General features: G+C 44.4%; 1 protein-coding gene across 1 annotated transcript in view; it reads right to left on the reverse strand.

Annotated features, from left to right (window-relative positions):
- The window catches only part of LOC126198820 (probable cytochrome P450 301a1, mitochondrial), a 284,658-nt gene that overhangs the window by 172,640 nt on the left and 91,178 nt on the right, over positions 1 to 20,840 (reverse strand). The window contains exon 3 of the mRNA XM_049935391.1: positions 13,464 to 13,710. Within this exon, the coding sequence (XP_049791348.1) occupies positions 13,464 to 13,710 (247 nt within the window). The remainder of the gene's footprint in view (positions 1 to 13,463; positions 13,711 to 20,840) is intronic.

Here is a 20,840-nt window from a genome sequence, read left to right on the forward strand (position 1 = left end):
AACTTCACGGGCCTCCGGCGGTGCGTAACATTTCGCTTGTGGAAAAAAATACCGGTTTGCGTTTACACTGGTCATTAAAGCGCAACGATCTGAAAGAAGAAAGTACAAACTTCATGTAATTAATGTGCCTGGTATCTCAGCCCTCCACCGTCATGAAAAATATAAACTAGCCTCAGTTATGTAAACAACATTCACTTACACAATACTTTACTTCACAACTTTACATATCTTGAGAATTCCTAAGGTAGCTGAATGTACACTAATGGCGATTAAAATTGCTACATCAAGAAGAAATGCAGATGATAAACGGGTAGTCACTGGACAAATATATTATACAAGAACTGACATGTGATTACATTTACACACAATTTGGGTGCATAGATCCTGAGAAATCAGTACCCAGACCAACCACCTCTTGCTGTAATAAAGGCCTTGATACGGCTGGGCATTGAGTCAAACAGAGTTTGGATGGCGTGTACAGGTACAGCTGCCCATGCAGCTTCAACACGATACCACAGTTCATCAAGAGTAGTGACTGGCGTATTGTGACGAGCCAGTTGCTCGGTCACCATTGACAGACGTTTTCAATTGGTAAAAGATCTGGAGAATGTGCTGGCCAGGGCAGCAGTCGAACATTTTCTGTATCCAGAAACGCCCGTACAGGACCTGCAACATGCGACCGTGCGATATCCTGCTGAAATCTAGGATTTCGCAGGGATCGAATGAAGGGTAGAGCCACGGGTCGTAACGCATCTGAAATGTAACGGCCACTGTTCAGTGCCGCCAATGCGAACAAGAGGTGACAGAGACGTGTAACCAATGGCACCCCATACCTTCACGCCGGGTGATACGCCAGTATGGCGATGACGAATACACGCTTCCAATGTGCGTTCACGGCGATGTCGCCACACACGGATGCGACCATCATGACGCTGTAAACAGAACCTGGATTCATCCGAAAAAATGACATTTTGCCATTCCTTCACCCAGGTTAGGTGCAGCGTCAAGAGTAACCGCAGCCATGGTCTCCGAGCTGATAGTCCATGCTGCTGCAAGCGTCGTCGAACTGTTCGTGCAGATGGTTGTTGTCTTGCAAAGGTCCCCACCTGTTGACTCAGGGATCGAGACGTGGTTGCACGATCCGTTACTGCCACGCGGATAAGATGCCTGTCATCTCGACTGCTAGTGATACGAAACCGTTGGAATCCAGCACGGCGTTCCGTATTACCCTCCTGAACCCACCCATTCCATATTCTGCTAACAGTCATTGGATCTCGACCAACGTGAGCAGCAATGTCGCGATACGGTAAACCGCAATCGCGATAGGCTACAATCCGACCTTTATTAAAGTCGGAAACGTGATGGTACGCATTTCTCCTCCTTACACGAGGCATCACAACAACGTTTCACCAGGCAACGCCGGTCAACTGCTGTTTGTGTATGAGAAATCGGTTGGAAACTTTCCTCAGCACGTAGTAGGTGTCGCAACCGGCGCCAACTTTGTGTGACTGCTCTGAAAAGCTAATTATTTGCATATCACAGCATCTTCTTCCTGTCGGTTAAACTTCGCGTCTGTAACACGCCATCTTCGTGTTGTAGCAATTTTAATGGCCAGTAGTGTATTTTACGAATGGTGACTTATAACAACACCGTTCCACAAGAGCACTGTTCAAGGTATGGAAGTGGGTGAGGGTAACAGATTTACCACAGTAAATTCAGAACTAGAAACAAAATATATTTATCAAAGAGTTTTTTTCCCAGGGAAGCAGAATTTTAAAAAATTCATCAAAAAAGGTAATCTATTGTATTTTTTCCATAATGGAAATGAAATGCCGTCTGTCTGTGGCGTACACCAATTGGACTATAGAATGTTACCTAGCCTTAGGAATTACGCTAAATCCATTGGAATACAAGGGAAACAGATGGAAAACATGTAAAAATATCGAAATAATTGATGCTATTGGGAGTACAAGAAGGCTGTAAGTTTAGTTCACGAGAGAGGTAATCATGAACAATTTCACTTCGTGAAGAAGAAATAACTTTTGTAGAGGTGAAATATGGACGAAATAAATATTGAGCGTTAAGCTCTGGTAACAGATGAAAATTACTAACTACAGCGCTTCACAGTAAGCTCGGTCTAATGAAACAATTAGTAAAGGCAGACAATGTGTGTACCTACCTCACATATTCCCCCCTGTTTCAGCCGCAGAGTAAGGTGTATTTGTGGGCCCGAAAATCAAAAAAGCTTGAAAAAATATGAAGTAAATTCCATCGTAAAACAATAGCATGGCTATGGTAACAAAGATTCCTCAACAGAATATGAGCTACTAAGCAATGGAGAACGTAATGATCGAATTATATCGAGATGTGCTGTACAATATTCTTCTAAAGGTACGTTTGATGGACACAAATCTGGACTACTTTACAGACAGTTGTAGCGGCATGTGGGACGAACATCGTAAGAGTGTCCATAAAAGCGTGCTAAATATAGAAAGGCCGTATGAAGAAAAGTAGGTATTTTTATGTTGGCAGATTGTTGTTGGAGTATGATTCAAAACAAGGACACTCAGTGCGAAGAAAAGAGTATAATACTTTATGATATTTTTCCATTTTAATTTCGAACAAATGCTACAAATAGAATACTATGGAGATATCTTCATCTGTCACTTTCTGCCCCCCCCCCCCCCCCCCATGATGTCGTAGGTCCGTAACAACATAAGAAAACTGATCTTTTCCTCGAATTCCAGCCTGGAACTACATTGATGGACAAAAACATTATGACCATCTGCTTAACAGCGGGTTGTTCCACTTTTGGAAAGCAGTCCAACAGCGATTCAGTGTGGCATGGGTTAGACAAGTCCCGGTAGGTTTCCAGTAATATGTGGTTCCTATGTCTACAAACGGATGAAGCAATTTTCGTAAACTAGGAGCCGTTGATTTATGGGTACGAAGCTGGCGCCCAATAGCGTCCATATACCTTGCATCTGGTTCACAGCAGGCGAATTTGGTCGCCAACACATCATCTGCAGTCTACTGTCACACCCCTCAAACTACTATAGCCTGATTCTCTTTCTTGTGATACGGGCAGTTTGCTGAAAGACGCCATCGGCTTTGAGAAAGAGATCAAACATGGAAGGATGCAGGTATTCTGCAATAATCTTCAGGTAGTTTGCAGCCGTCGTGGTCCTTCGATTACTGTCACAGATTCTTTAGGAGCTAACGCACAGCATAACTGCGTCCACGGCGCAGCGCTGTTTCTCGATAACGGCTAAATTTTTTTTAAAAACGGGAAGATGTCACATTTAGAAAAATGCCTAGAGAATATACCATTGAAATTTGAGCAATATGCTACGGTTATTTAGTATTTACATTTCGCTTCACACCGGATTTTACGTGCATAATTTACGGTTGCAAGCAGGTTAACTTTGAGCCTCTGTATGTCGGAAACGGATAAAGATATCAAGAAAATTTTTCAAGACTGTTCGAGATCTGAATCTTAGAAATAGATCTTAAAAATTTCAGCCATTTGCTGTGCATAGCCATCTTGGAATCCGCGGCTCGGTTTCGGTACCCAAATACCATGTTCTTGGGGCGTTTCTCGATAGTGGATAAAGATTTTTGAAAAAAAACGGGAAGATGGCACTAGTAGACAAATTCCTAGAGTACATGCCGTTAAAATTTGAGCAATTTACTGCGGCTAGGTATTTAGATATCCGCTGCTGATGGCAAACAAATGGTGAAAAACTTTTTTTTAGGGTTTTCTCAGGAGCCGCCCATGAACTAAATGGTGCCTGCGTAAGCTTAGGGGACAATGGAGACCACATCTAATGAAAAAAGTACCAACTAATTTGTTCCATTTGCCTAAGCTGCAGGCAGTGTGTAATGTTCACACTTTGGCCCTGTACTGTAGGATAGTTACAGAAAGACGTTGCTTCTGTTGGCTGTACAAACGGTCCCTAGCACAAGAGCTATCCAAAACACTTGATCCTACCCTTATAATACCAATAGAACCCGAGGTACGAGCACCAGAAAAATACCGTTTTATGCTCGGCGTTTTGGGACGTACTCGTATTGGTAGCGCATGCTGTCACATGCCTACCAATTTCGGCCGCCTCCTTAATAACAAAATCCCAATAGGATAATGCATGAACTAAAAGTCTTGTCTTTTTCCAAATTATATTTTATGTCCTTTTTCTAGGCAATGTTCAGCCATGGCTGACTTCTCAAGCTCCCTTTGTTTAATATGTCGTGAGTGCTTAGTATAACGCTCGGCAACAGCACGAACAGTTCGTCGTATGAAAATGCTACCGCATTCGCAGGGGACGTCATATAAGTCAGGAACTCGACGTCATAATTTGTCCAGTGAGCTTGTAATGACTCAGATAAGACAGTAAGATTCATTTAAAGATACTGACTTTTAAAACATAGAGTCACAGCATAACTTCCATTTTTATATTTGTTAATTTTGATTGCTAGTCCAGTTAAATATATTTCAAAGTATGAGACAGCTTTCTGTAAATTTAACAAGTAATGCCATCTGTTAGTAGCGTAGGGAACTATTTGCACAAATATTGCTATTTTTCTGTATCAGCAATTTAGTATTTGTAGATGCTACTGCTTTTGTGAACAGTTCTTTCAAAAGTTAGACAACACAGTAACAGCTGAAGGTGTAATAAAAAGTAACGCATTATTTAAAACCTTTGAAAGAGAACTGCACTCGTTGGGCAGAGACGTTATTTATTGTAACAGCAACGAGAGTACTGGTAGTCTGCAACTGATATTTTTGTCGTAGTCGTTGGGTGTGTCCAGACCTATGCCCTTCCTATCAACTATGTTACCATCCATAATGTTGATTCCTGCACCTTCTACCCCTCCGCGGGTGTGCCCCAGGGCTCTGTCCTCCTCTCCCCTCTCCTCTACCTCCTGTACACGGCAGACTTGCCTCAACCCCCCCCCCCCCCTCCAGTACACCTCCTGCAGTTTGCCGATGACACCGCCTTCCTTGCCCTCACTCCTACCCTCCAATGGTCCCAACGCCTTCTCCAAAATCACCTTGACCCTTTCGCCGCATGGTGCAACCAGTGGCTCCTGAAAATCAATCCTTCCAAGACCCAGGCAGTCATTGTAGTTCGTACCACTCGCTCCTTCTGGCTCCTTGATTTCTCCCTTACCATTTGCGCCTGTCCTGTCCGCCTCTCCTCCACCCTCACCTACCTTGGCCTCACCATTAACCGTCACCTCACCTAGATCCCTCATTTATTTATTTATTTATTTATTTATTTATTTATTTATCTATTGTTCCGTGGGACCACATTTAGGAGAAGTCTCCATGGTCATGGAACGAGTCAATACATGAAATTATAACACGATTGTAGAAACAGATAAAATGAAATATAAGAAACATATTCAGGCGACAAGTCGTTAGTTTAAATAAAGAAAATCAAGAATGTAACACTGGAATTTGCTTAATTTTTTAGCTCTTCCAGGAGCTCCTCGACAGAATAGAAGGAGTGAGCCATGAGGAAACTCTTCAGTTTAGACTTAAAAGTGTTTGGGCTACTGCTTTTTTGAGTTCTTGTGGTAGCTTATTGAAAATGGATGCAGCAGAATACTGCACTCCTTTCTGCACAAGAGTCAAGGAAGTGCATTCCGCATGCAGATTTGATTTCTGCCTAGTATTAACTGAGTGAAAGCTGCTAACTCTTGGGAATAAGCTTATATTGCTAACAACAAACGACATTAAAGAAAATACATACTGTGAGGGCAATGTCAAAATTCCCAGACTATTGAATAGGGGTCGACAAGAGGTTTTCGAACTTACACCATACATAGCTCGAACAGCCCGTTTTTGAGCCAAAAATACCCTTTTTGAATCAGAAGAATTACCCCAAAAAATAATACCATATGACATAAGCGTATGAAAATATGCGAAGTATACTACTTTTCGTGTTGAAATGTCACTTATTTCAGATACTGTTCTAATGGTAAATAAAGCGGCATTTAGTTTCTGAACAAGATCCTGAACATGGGCTTTCCACAACAGCTTACTATCTATCCGTACGCCTAGGAACTTGAACTGTTCCGTCTCGCTTATAACATGCCCATTCTGTCTGATTAAAATGTCAGTTCTTGTTGAATTGTGAGTTAGAAACTGTAAAAACTGAGTCTTACTGTGATTTAGCATCAAATTATTTTCCACAAGCCACGAACTTATATCATGAACTACATTATTTGATAATGTTTCAATATTACACACAAGATCCTTCACTACCAAGGTGGTGTCATCAGCAAACAGAAATATTTTTGAATCACCTGTAATACTAGAAGGCATATCATTTATATAAACAAGAAACAGCAGTGGCCCCAGCACCGACCCCTGGGGAACGCCCCATTTAACAGTGCCCCATTGGGGCTGAACATCATTACCACTCTCAATATTGCGGAGGATTACCTTCTGCTTTCTGTTCTTAAAGTAGGAGGTGAACCAATTGTAAGCTACTCCCCTTACTCCATAATGTTACAACTTCTGCAGTAATATTTTGTGGTCAACACAGTCAAAAGCCTTCGTTAAATCAAAGAAAACACCTAACGTTCGCAACCTTTTATTTAATCCGTCCAAAACCTCACAGAGAAAAGAGACTATAACATTTTCAGTTGTTAAGCCATTTCTAAAACCAAACTGTACATTTGACAGCAAATTATGTGAATTTAAATGCTGCAGTAAGCTTGTATATACAACCCTCTCGATAACTTTAGCAAACACCGATGGCATAGAAATAGGTCTATAATTGTCAACATTATCCCTGTCTCCCTTTTTATAAAGTGGCTTCACTACCGAGTACTTTAATCGGTCAGGAAACCGACCACTCCTAAAGGAAAAGTTACAGATATGGCTAAGTACTGAGCTAACATACGTGGAACAATACTTCAGTATTCTGCTAGATATCCCGTCATATCCTTCCAAGACCCAGGCAGTCATTGTAGTTCGTACCACTCGCTCCTTCTGGCTCCTTGATTTCTCCCTTACCATTTGCGCCTGTCCTGTCCGCCTCTCCTCCACCCTCACCTACCTTGGCCTCACCATTTATCCCTCCTATCAACTCTGATCCTCACCTCCCCTCCCTTCCTCTGTCCTTTTCCCAGGCTCCCTCTTCCCCCTCCCTTCAATCCTATTTTTTCCCCACCTACCCTCTCACTACTTCCCTTCTCTCCCTCGAGTTCTTTTTGCTCTCCCCTCCACTGCCTTTCCCACTCCTTCTCGCGTCTGCCCAGCCCCCCTTTTCTCATCTCTGCTCTATCCAATCCAAAGCTCACAACTGCCTCTGGCTCCTCAAACTCCTCTCTGGCTGGACATGGGGGCTGAACCTCTCTACCATCCTCCACACCTACAAATCCTTAATCTGTTCCATCCTCTGTTATGCCAGTCCCACCTGGATATCCACCTGCCCACAAATTCTGTAAGTCCCTCCAGATCCTCGAGCGCCATGCACTCCACCTCGCCTTCCATATACACCTCCTTTCCCCCAAGTGGATCCTCTATGACCTGATTCCTTTCCCCCATCTGCTCCTTTCCCTCAAACATATCTGTGTCCTCTACACCTCCCGCCACCTTGAGCCCCCTAATCCCCTGGTTGCTCCTCTCCTCTCCAACCCACACCCTATGCCGTGCCGTCACCATTGTGTCCCCCCTACCCTTCACCTCTACACCCTTCATCTCCTTTCCCAAGGTGGCTTCTGTCGACACCCCCTCCCAGATGATGCCCTCTCTCCCTCCATTTATCCCTCCTATCAACTCTGATCCTCACCTCCCCTCCCTTCCTCTGTCCTTTTCCCAGGCTCCCTCTTCCCCCTCCCTTCCATCCTATTTTTTCCCCACCTACCCTCTCACTACTTCCCTTCTCTCCCTCGAGTTCTTTTTGCTCTCCCCTCCACTGCCTTTCCCACTCCTTCTCGCGTCTGCCCAGCCCCCCTTTTCTATGTCCCCTCCCTCCATCGACTCCACCTTTTTTTCTTTTCCTCTCTTCCCCCCTTTTCCCTCTCATCAGTTCACCCCCCCCCCCCCCATCTGCTGCTGTGTCACCTGTACAGTGCTGTTTTAAGTGAGTGTTCAGTGTTGTGCGTCCCCTGTCAGTGTTGCGAACAGCCACTATATGGTCGTTAGTTGTGTTTTTTCTCTCATGTGAACAGAAACCAGACTGTCGCTTTGTTTTGTAATTGTGCCTGTCTACTTATTGTGTGTCTTCATCTGCAGCATCACCGCAGTGTTTTTATATTTTTAATTCCACAACTTTCCGCTATTTTCCAGTTTTTTACAATGTCACCGTTTTATCGCATTTTTTCTTGTTTGTTTATATTCTCATTATGTTTTTTTGACTTTCCTGTAGGCTGTAGAGCAGCATGTTACGCTGCTGCCACCCCCCTCTGGGGAGGGGGGAATCGAAATGCAATAAAGGAAAATAATTGGATGTGCTCCAAATACAGTGTGTGCATTTGTGATGATGTGCATTTGTGAAGATGGAGGAAAACCACGTAGAAAAATGTCTATAAGGAGGATATATATGGAGACGCCAGAAGAAGAGATTGGCCACTATGAAATAAAGTGAAATGATCATGTCTCATTGTTGGCCAGGAGACTCCATCCGACCGCACAGCTAAGGAGGTGGGTGGCCATTATGAAATAATTTACGTAACACTGCAACAGAACCATTTTTTTGGTTAATGTACATGTTGTGTAATGTACTACTTACTACTTCAACAGTACCATAAATAGAGGCTCGCTCCCTTAACGTAATTGTTGTATAATGTACTACAACAGTACCATAGATAGATGCTCGCTTCCATATCGTACATGTTTTATAATGTACTACCTCAACAGTACCATAGATAGATGCTCGCTCCTGCTCCTCGACATGAACATGCATGGCAGCGACTCTACGCATGCCGACGCATCGCGAGTTGGGACAGTTTGGGCGGGAGAGAACGGGGCATACATCAAGAGCTATGCTAATTCGAATAGATGGACACGAGAGGACTGCCGATGTTATTGCACGTACAGCAGCATGAATTGTAGTTCCTGTGCCAACGTCTTCATCTCAGAGTAGCACTTGCAGCCTACGTCCTCAATTATTTGCTGGATGTATTCCAATCTCTGTCTTCCTCTACAGTTTTTGTCCTCTACATCTCCCTCCAGTACCATGGGAGTCATTCCCTGATGTGTTAATAGGTGTCCTATCATCCTGTCCCTTCTCCATGTCAGTGTTTTCCACGTATTCCTTTCCTCTCCGATTCTGCACAGAACTTCCTCAATCCTTACCTCATCCCCCAATTTTCAACACTCGTCTGTAGCACCACATCTCAAATGCTCCGATTCTCATCTATTCCGGTTTTCTCACAGTCCATGTTTCACCACCATACAATGCTGTACTCAAAACGTACATTCTCAGAAATTTCTTCCTCAAATTAAGGCCTATGTTTAGTATTAGTAGACTTCTCTAGGCCAGGAATGCCCTTTTCGCCAGTGCTCGTCTGCTTTTGATGTTCTTCCTGCTGCGTCCGTCATTGGTTATTTTGATGCCTAGCTATCAGAATTCCTTAACTTAATTTACTCCGTGACCATCAATCCTGATTTTAAGTTCTCACTGGTCTCATTTCTGCTACTTCTCAGTACTTTCGTCTTTCTTCGATTTACTCTCAATCCATATTCTGTACTCATTAGACTGTTCATTCCATTCAGTGGATCATGTAGTTTGCTTACTCACTACCAAACATCATAACATAACTACTGATACGTAAGCGCAGTCGCGGGTAACAGCTAACTTTTAATAAACTAGGATAATTAAGTACACACATAAAAAAAAGTATTGCATCACCTCGGTTCCGACAGTTCTGGAACCTGTACAGAAAATTGAAATAGAGATCAGCATAAACATCATTTCCCTTCTTTTTATTGCTCATGAAAAGTACACATTGCATGCTGTACCACCATACAGTGAGACCTTCAGAGGTGGTGGTCCAGATTGCTGTACACGACGGTGCCTCTAATACCCAGTAGCACGTCCTCTTGCATTGCTGCACGCCTGTATTCGCCGTGACATACTATCCACAGGTTCATCAAGGCAGCGTTGGTCCAGATTGTCCCACTCCTCAACGACGATTCGGCGTAGATCCCTCAGAGTGGTTGGTGGGTCACGTCGTCCGTAGACAGCCCTTTTCAATCTATACCAGGAATGTTCGATAGGGTTCATGTCTGGGGAACATGCTGGCCACTCTAGTCGAACGATTTCGTTCTACATCTACATCTACATCTGCGTGATTACTCTGCTATTCACAATAAAGTGCCTGACAGAGGGTTCAATGAACCACCTTCAAGCTGTCTGTCTACCGTTCCACTCTCGAACGGCACGCGGGAAAAACGAGCACTTAAATTTTTCTGTGAGAGCCTTGATTTCTCTTATTTTATCGTGATGATCATTTCTCCCTATGTAGGTAGGTGCCAACAAAATGTTTCCGCAATCGGAGGAGAAAATTGGTGATTGAAATTTCATGAGAAGATCCTGTCGCAACGAAAAACGCCTTTGTTTTAATGATTGCCACTCCAAATCACGTATCATGTCTGTGACACTATCTCCCCTATTTCGCGATAGTACAAAACGAGCTGCCCTTGTTTGTACTTTTTCGATGTCACCCGTCAGTCGCACCTGATGCCGATCCCACACAGCACAGCAATACTCCAGAACAGGGTGGACAAGAGTGTTGTAAGCAGTCTCTTTAGTAGATCTGTTGCACCTTCTAAGTGTTCTGCCAATGAATCGCAGTCTTTGGTTTGCTCTACCCACAATATTATCTATGAGATCGTTCCAGTTTAAGTTATTTGTAGCTGTAATCTCTAAGTATTTAATTGAACTTGCAGCCTTCAGATTTGTGTGACTTATCGCGTAATCGAAATTAAGCTGATTCACTCGTGTGAATAACTTCACACTTTTCCTTATTCAGAGTCAATTACCACTTTTCGCACCATACAGATATCTTATCTAAATCATTTTGCAAGTCGTTTTGATCATCTGATGACTTTACAAGACGATAAATGACAGCATCATCTGCAAACAATCTAAGACGGCTACTCAAAGTGTCTCGTATGTCGTTAATATAGGTCAGGAACAATAGGGAGCCTATAACACTTCCTTGCTGAACGCTGTTTTACTCGATGACTTTCCGTCTATTACTACAAACTGTGACCTTTCTGACGGGAAATCACGAATCCAGTAACACAAGTGAGCCGATATTCCGAAGGCACGCAGTTTGGTTAGAGGACGCTTGTGAGGAACGGTGTCGAAAGCCTTCTGAAAATCTAAAAATGTGGAATCAATTTAACATCCCCTGTCGATAGCACTTATTACCTCATGAGTATAAAGAGCTTGTTGTGTTTCACAAGAAAGATGTTTTCTGAAACCGTGCTGACTATGTGTCAATAAATCGTTTTCTTCGAGGTACTTCATAATGTTCGAATACAGTATATGTTCCAAAACCCTACTGAAAATCGACGTTAGTGATATAGGCCTGTAATTCAGCGGATTACTCCTACTTCCCTTTTTGCGTACTGGTGTGACCTGAGCAATTTTCCGGTCTTTAGGTACGGCTCTTTCTGTGAGCGAGTGGTTGTATATAATCGCTAAATATAGAGCTATTTTATCAGCATACTCTGAGAGGAACCTGACTGGTATACAATCTGGACCGGAGGCCTTGCCTTTATTAAGTGATTTAAGCTGCTTCGTTACATCGAGGATATCTACTTCTATGTTTCTCATCTTGGCAGTTGTTCGTGCTTGGAATTCAGGAATATTCAGGAATATTTACTTCGTCTTCTTTGGTGAAGGAGTTTCGGAAAACCGTGTTTAATAACTCTGCTTTAGTGGCACTGTCATCAGTGACTTCACCGTTGTTATCGCTCAGTGAAGGTATTGATTGCGTCTTGCCACTGGTGTGCTTAATGTATGACCAGAATCTCTTTCGGTTTTCTGCCAGATTTCAGGACAGAGTTTCGTTGTGGAAATTATTAAAAGCATCTCGCATTGAAGTATGCGCCATTTTGCGAAGTTCTGCAAAACTTTGCCAATCTTCGGGATTTTGCGTTCTTTTAAATTTGGCATGCTTTTTTCGTTGCTTCTGCAACAACGATCTGACTCGTTTTGTGTACCATGGGGGATCGGTACCATCACTTATTAATTTATGTGGTATATATCCCTCAATTGCTGTCGATACTATCTCTTTGAAAAATTCCACAACTTTTCTAGACTTTCATGATCAGATCGGAAGGAGTGAAAATTGTCTCTTAAGAAGGCGTTAAGAGCATTTTTATCAGCTATTTTAATAGATATCTTTTCTTTTCTTTTTGATCGTAGGTGTTACGGTATTCAATCTAGCAGCAACTGCCTTGTGGTCGCTAATCGTGAAGGGAGTCATTCGCAAGATGTGTGCGATAGGGGCGCGAATTGTCATCCATGAAGACGAATGCCTTGCCAGTATGCTGCCGGTATGGTTGTACTGTCGGTCGAAGGATGGCATTCACGTATCGTACAGCCGTTACGGCACCTTCCATGACCACCAGCGGCGTACGTCGGCCCCACATAATGCCACCCCAAAACAGCAGGGAACCTCCACTTTGCTGCACTCGCTGAACAGTGAGTCTAAGGCAGACGATTGTCTGGTTGAAGGCTTATGCGACACTCATCGGTGAAAAGAATGTGATGCCAATCCTGAGCGGTGCTTTCAGCTTGTTGTTGGGCCTAACTGTACCGCGCTGCATGGCATCGTGGTTGCAAAGAAGGACCTCGCCATGGACGTCGGGAGCACCTGTGGGTGCACGAAAAGCATTATTCAACATGATGGCGGGCGTTGCTGTCAGGATTCCTCCGAGCCATAATCCTTAGTTAGTGGCCATCCACTACAGTAGCAGCCCTTGGGCGGCCTGAGCGAGGCATATCATCGACAGTTCCTGTCTCTCTGTATCTGCTCCATGTCCGAACAACACCGCTTTGGTTCACTCCGAGACGCCTGGACACTTCCCTTGTTGAGAAGCCTTCCTGGCACAAAGTAACAATGCGGTCGCGATCGAACCGCTGTATTGACCGTCTAGGCATGTATGAACTACAGACAACAAGAGCCGTGTACCTCCTTCCTGGTGGAATGACTGGGACTGATCGGCTGTCGGACCCCCTCCGTCTAATAGGCGCTGCTCATGCATGGTTGTTTACATCTTTGGGCGGGTTTAGTGACGCCTCCGAACAGTCAAAGGGACTGTGTCTGTGATACAATATCCACAATGAATGTCTATCTTCAGAAATTCTGGGAACCGGGATGATGAAAAACTTTTTTTGATGTGTGTAGTAAATCTCGTAGAGCGTGTTATATGCACAATATTAGGAGCAACGAGGGTATGTTGAGGCGAGAGGGAGTGCTGTACTCACACTGCGATGACGCCGGGCGCGCTGCCGAAGAAGTCCTTGCGCAGGACGTGCTTGTAGTAGTTGAGCGACGGCATGGACGGCCGGTGGGGCAGCGCGTCCTCCTCGCGGAAGACTCGCTCCACCAGGTCGGCGTCGAAGAGGAACAGCATGTCCGGCCGGCCCAGCAGCCCCGACAGCCGCACCACGGGGCCGAACTGTGCGCGCAGCCGCTCGCACACGCCCGCCATACCGGGGATGCTGAAGTCGCCTGCGGCAGGAGAACCACTGTTAGCGAGGCCTCCAGCTAACCGCTCAAAAAAAGGTTTGCGCCACCACGAACGTGTGCTGGCTTAGATTGAAGAGGAGGCGGGAATGGACGAATAAACTTGTGAAACAAAAACTTTAACTTGGCTGTCAAATTAAATTCAAAACAGAACCCAAAACAAGGGCAGCCTTTTCGAAACGCACAACTGCGAAAACCAAATCTGATTCTGGGTAACGTTTAATATCGTGTAGTTCCGCCCCATGCATTGTAACATGCACTGGAAGACAAAAAATAAATAAATAAATAAAATTAAAAGGCCGGCCGTTTTGGCCGAGCGGTTCTAGGCGCTACAGTCTGGAACCGCGCGACTGCTACGGTCGCAGTTTCGAATCCTGCCGTGGGAATGGATGTGTGTGATGTCCATAGGTTAGTTAGGTTTAAGTGGTTCTATGTTCTAGGGGACTGATGACCTCAGATGTTAAGTCCCATAGTGCTCAGAGCCATTTGAACCAAAATTAAAAAATAACACACGACGAAGGTAGTACCGGATTGGGACGGAAATGAGAAGATGCGACGCTGTGCATATACAGGCAAATAAATGAATACAATTTTGGAAAAATTGGATGGTTTATTGAAAAGCAAATGGCAACGGCCTTGCCGCAGTGGATATAACGGTTGCCGTGAGATCACCGAAGTTAAGCGCTGTCGGGTGTGTTCGGCACTTGGATGGGTGACAATCCAGGCTGCCATGCGCTGTTGCATTTTTCGGGGTGCACTCAGCCTCGTGATGCCAATTGAGGAGCTACTCGACCGAATAGTAGCGGCTTCGGTCAAGAATACCATCATCACGACCGGGAGAGCGGTGTGCTGACCCCAGTCCCTCCTATCCGCCACTCGTGGCCTGAAGAAGGAGTGCTTTTTTTTATTGAGGAGGAAGAACTTCATCAATTGAGCAAGTCAGTAATCCGTTATTCCACCTCTGGTCCTCATGCAAGCATCTGTTCTGCATGGTATTGAGTTATAGAGTTGTTGGATGTTCTCCTGAGAGATATCGTGGCAAATTATGTCCAATTAGCGAGTTACATTGTCAAAAGCCCGAGCTGGTTGGAGGGCTCTGCCCATAATGCCCCAAACGTTCTCAGTTAGGGAGAGATCAGGTGCCGTTGATGGCCAACGTAGCTTATGACAAGCAGGAAGACAAGCAGCGTGCGGGCAGGCATTGTCTTGCTGAAATGTAAGCCCAGGATGGCTTTCCATGAAGGGCAACTAAACAGGGCGTGGTCTTCGATTATGAGTTCCTATACGAAATGAGCCCCGATGACCAATGAAGACGTTTCTGGAGACGCCCTGGGCGGTGGTGGTATACCAGCCTGACTGTCGCCTGGCTAATGGCCCGACAAGCAGGGGTGATGGACTGGGGTATCATTTCTTTCCATAGCAGGACGCCTTTGGTTGTCATTCGCGGCACCACTATGGCTCTGCTGTACGTCGACGATATTCTACGGTTCGTTTTGTACATTTCAGCAATATAACGCCCTACCGCTCAAGGCGAGTGGTTCTCCTTACTGCTTGTCTTCGTACTTGCTAAACCCTTTGACCAACAAGGCCGCCGGATCTGTCCACATTTGAGGGGTTTGAAGCATTATGAGATTTTGATGGACCAACGCGCTGATTGGACAGAATTTGGCACAATACTCTCAGGAGAACATCCAGCAACTCTTTCAATCAATGCGATCGCCAGTAACTGATTGCATAAGCGGTGGGGTAGACCAACGCATTATTAACTTGCTCAGTTTCTGAAGCTCTTTCTCTTGAACAAATCATCCACTTTTTCTGAAACCGTAGTCATTTATTTGTCTGTACATGTACGAGGACTATTCGGAAAGTAAGACACGATCGATCGTGGAATGGAAGCCACAGTGAAACTCCGATGAAGTTTTGCAAGGATGTGTCTCGTCGCTCTTTTCAGTTATGAGCGCACAGTGAGCACGAAAAAATGACTAGAAAGTAGTATCTCTCGCCAAGTATGAGGGTCTGTTGAGACATTTCACCTGATGCAGCCGGCCGGAGTGGCCGTGCGGTTCTAGGCGCTACAGTCTGGAACCGAGCGACCGCTACGGACGCAGGTTCGAATCCTGCCTCGGGCATGGATGTGTGTGATGTCCTTAGGTTAGTTAGGTTTAATTAGTTCTAAGTTCTAGGCGACTGATGACCTCCGAAGTTAAGTCGCATAGTGCACACAGCCATTTGAACCATCACCTGATGCCGTGTAACCCACACAACATAACTGTCATTTGTTTCCTTTGCACGGCAATTCACGGCTACACTCTGCAGGGGCAATGAAGATGCTCCTGCAACATTTTCGATGGGGAGTGTTTGATCACCTAACATACAGCCCTTAACTGAGCCCCCCCCCCCCCCTCCAAATGACTCAGATGGTTCAAATGACTCTCAGTACTATGGGACTTAACTTCTGAGGTCATCAGTCCCCTAGAACTTAGAACTACTTAAACCTAACTAACCTAAGGACATCACACACATCCATGCCCGAGGCAGGATTCGAACCTTCCACCGTAGCGGTCGCGCGGTTCCAGACTGTTGCGCCCAGAACCGCTCGGCCGCCCCCCCCCCCCCCCCCTACCACTGAGTTTCATCTCCCCTCACGTGAACCGATGGCTATCAAGACAACATTTTGACCCAGACAACGAGCTGTAGACCAGCATCAAGAATTGGCAGAAAGCACAGGCGGCTGTCTTGTATGACGACGGTATTAGAAAGTTGGTACAATGCTACGAAAAATGTCTAAGTCTGAGCAGTGACTATGTAGAGAAGTAGCTGGAAGGTGTAGCTATCTGTTGCCAACAAAATGTTTTTGATTTTCTGAATGATTTCCATTTCGCGAGCCATCGATTCTTACTTTCCGAATAGCCCTCGTACATCACATGTACTGATTTCCGCCCCACTTGGTAATTCCTTCTTGGTGCGTCTTTTTTGTCTTACAAACAGTGTATTTGGATCTTTCCTGGCATGTTGTGCACAGGATGATGGAGACGTTACTGTTCAAGTCTGAACTACTGTAGTCTTTAATCAGATTTTTTACCCATATCGATTGCACCAATTTTTGAATAACCGGTTTCGGTTCAACTTCAACTGTCCTCAGATCTGTAGACAACACTAAAATAGCTGATTAGCAGATACTCTACCAAATGCAAAATGTGACCATACTATGTCAACATCAGAAGTCAGTTGCATCGGCCGTACCTGAATGTATCAGTTACAAGAGTAACCCGCCTATTAGCTAATTTACTTACTATGTGATATAAAAAACAATGGTTTGATAAAATCTACGCCATTAGTATAGCTTATAAATCTACTGCCAACAGGTCGCGTCTGGTACATTTGTCGCAAACTTATACACCCACGCTGAATTAGAATTTTTTTTTTTGTTTGGTGAAAATGGAGATACTTAAAATTCGAGTTTCCCAAGGCTAAAAGATATTAAAAAGTACCTGTAATTTAATAGACCTGTATCGTCGCGGCTTGCTTGCACATGTGATCACTGTTTTAGCGTTGTGCCGTGAACAAACCGGTCGTCTGCTGACACTCCTTTATCGATTACAGGAACAGCATAAAGGTTACAGCTGTCCCACCACACTTTCTGTCCCCTATCGCCTTGAACATCCATACGCAATAATCATCATCTTAGTAAGTCGTCATAAATGTTAAAATAGGCATTATGGTTTCATTCGCTCTGCTCATTCAAGATTAAATTCGGTTATTGCTTTTTATGAGCAAGTAAATTTCAAGTTCCTTCAATCCATTAAGGAACCTTTCCTTTCGAAATTTATGTTGTTGTTGTTGTGGTCTTCAGTCCTGAGACTGGTTTGATGCAGCTCTCATACAGTAAAGCTGCATGCCCTCGGGAAAAATTACGGCTGCAGTTTCCCCTTGCTTTCAGCCGTTCGCAGTACCAGCACAGCAAGGCCGTTTTGGTTAGCGTTACAAGGCCAGATCAGTCAATCATCCAGACTGTTGCCCCTGCAACTACTGAAAAGACTGCTGCCCCTCTTCAGGAACCACACGTTTGTCTGGCCTCTCAACAGATGCCCCTCCGTTGTGGTTGCACCTACGGTACGGCTATCTGTATCGCTTAGGCACGCAAGCCTCCCCTCCAACGGCAAGGTCCATGGTTCATGGGGGGGGGGGGGGGGGGGGGGAGATGTCCAAATTTTGATCAACGGTCTTCGCTCAGAGCTTAAAGTTGCCATAACGTTTGGGGCACACATGCCAGCTTTAGAGCACTCGAACATTGATCAAAATTTGTACATTCTACAAAGGGCTCAACGTGGACGATTCCGTAATGTCTTGCAGGAACGTGAAATTTAAGCCGATAAAAAGCAATGTCCGAGTCTAATCCTGAATGAGCAGAGGGAGAGAAATCATAATATATATTTGAACATTTATGTTGTTTGTTGCACATGGACGTCCAAGGCGACAGCGGACAAGAAGTGTGTGGCGTGACAGCAGTAACACGTGTGCTGTGCCTGAAATCGATGATGGGGCGGTCAGCAAACGACTGGAGGTTCGCTGCACAACTCCAAAACAGTGGTCATACGAGGAAGCAAGCTGATATGAAGACAGGCCTACAGAAACGTCATGGATATGGACACCTTCCGTCTTGTAAACCACAAGTATGTTATAAGACTTTCATCATGCCTTTTAACCTAGACAGATCACAGGTTTCAATTAATTATCCCCACTCTCGCCAAACATACAAAAATTATTGCTAATTCAGTATGGGTGAATAAGTTTTATTTAAATGTGACAAATGTACCAGATGCCACCTGTCGCCAGTGGTCTTAAGGGCTATTTTAAACATGGATTCTAACAAACCACTATTTTATTACGTGACGTAACACGTAAATTTGCTGATAGTTGGAAGGGTTACTCTTGTAGCCGATACATTCAGGCATGTTCTGCTGCATCTTGTGCTTGGTGGTGGCTTGGAATGACAACATTTTGTATTTCGTAGTGTATTTGCTAATTAGTTATTTTACTGTTGTGTGCACATCTGAGGATGTTTCATACTGAACAGAAAACGGTCATTCAAAACATTAATGATATCAGAACGGATAATAAATCTGCTTAAAAATCAGTGATTGCGGATTTGTTCTTCAAGGACATTATGTCAAGATTTATCTCCTAAGCCATCCAGTAGCTGAGGAGAGTTTCCTGCGACGACGCCTGCAAGTTCCAGTTGGCTCCTAACGTGGTTAGTTGGCAAACAAGTTTTGTAACAATTCTGCCTTTACCGAACCAATTTTGATGTAAAAGTCTTCTGAGTCTTGAGGCCGCGTCATATTCTTCTTAAAACAGCTTCACTGCTCGAACTTTCGGTCCTTCTGCTGCGATCTTCTTCAGGATTCCACTGGTATTCCTGGACCATGTCGTATTCATATGAAAAAGGCTATTTTCCTGCAGGGACATCAATGCAATCCTGAAGAAGATGCCAGTTGAGGGTTCGAAGTTTGAAGAGGACTATGCAGCGATCTAACGACTCAGATTTTATCGGCAATGACAACAGCCACCAAGACCTGCAGACTTAAATAAACACAAATTTCTTCTTTTTCCATGACACGCGCTTCAAAAATGGTTCAAATGGCTCTGAGCACTATGGGGCTTAACATCCGAGGTCATCAGTCCCCTAGAACTTAGAACTACTTAAACCTAACGAACATAAGGACATCACACACATCCATGCCCGACGAAGGATTCGAACCTGCGACCGTAGCGGTCGCGCGGTTCCAGACTGAAGCGCCTAGAACCGCTCGGCCACAATGGCCAGCTGACACGTACTGTCTAAGACGTTTCCAGTGCATATATACCCGAAGGTGGAGAATCCTGAAGATATCTAACCACATGATTGATGAGGCAGATGAGTTTAAGAATCTGTCAGTTGTGGTAAAACACAGAAATGGTAAGAAACAAGACATAGTGCTAGGATCTGCTCAGCATCCAGAGTATCATATTAACTCAACAAATTACTTGCCATTCAATTTTTTTTTCAAGAGATTAAAAAGATATATCTGTTGTTGTTGTTGTTGTTGTTGTGGTCTTCAGTCCTGAGACTGGTTTGATGCAGCTCTCCATGCTACTCTATCCTGTGCAAGATGCTTCATCTCCCAGTAACTACTGCAACCTACATCATATATCTGTTATCTGTCACACATATAAAGCAGAGTGCATGTATATGTGTAACTCTGAGATCTTCTCCAAAACCACTGGATCTGTTTCAAACCAACTTTAGCACATAAACAGCAGGTCTCATGAGTATCAGCACTGTGGGGCTTATGAATTCCTAGCTCCAATAGGAGACATGGCCAAATGTGTTTTTTCCAGCACCTGGCATTTAGGCTGCCATAAATGACAGACATGTTGTGTGGAGACAGTGTCAGTCTGCCAAATCAACCTGTTTGCAGGCAGTCTGCATACCAGTGGCAAGAAACTGATTTCTGGGCCCTGAAATCTAGGTTGTCTTGCGTGGCTGGTGCATTGTGGGAGTAGTACCAGCCTGCTTTATTGAAGTGTATTGTAGGGTCTACACATGCTGATGAGCATGACTGGGGACAGGTTGAGACTGATAGAGAAGGAGACGAAAAAAGCAAGGGGGAAGATTAAATGGACAAAGAGAGGGGAGGGGGGAAGATGAATGAGGCACATGGAAGGTATAGAGGGCTAATGGGGAGATGAAAAGGAAGAGGGGGACTCTGAGATGGAAAAGAGAGAAGGGTATGGTGAGAGGGAGGGGAGAGGAAGGTATGGTCAGAGGGAAGGGTCCAAGAAATGGACGAAGAGAGGATGAGGAGGATATGAAGAGACATAGAGAATGGGGAGGAGAAGACACATAGATAGATGTGGGAAGGTGAGATGGACAGAAAGAGGGAGGAAGAGAGGGATTCAGAGAGAGGAAGGAGGATGAAGTATGTTCAACATATGTGTCAAACTCATATTGGACGATGCCTTGGAGAAAATGCTAGTAAAACAATAATTAAACCAGTAAAATTGTTAGAGACAGATATATGAAAAATAAGTATAGAAAGAGAAAGTTTTTTGAAAACGAAACGCTGCTAAAG

The sequence above is a fragment of the Schistocerca nitens genome, chromosome 8 (genome assembly GCF_023898315.1).
Source record: "Schistocerca nitens isolate TAMUIC-IGC-003100 chromosome 8, iqSchNite1.1, whole genome shotgun sequence".
Lineage (NCBI taxonomy): Eukaryota > Metazoa > Arthropoda > Insecta > Orthoptera > Acrididae > Schistocerca > Schistocerca nitens.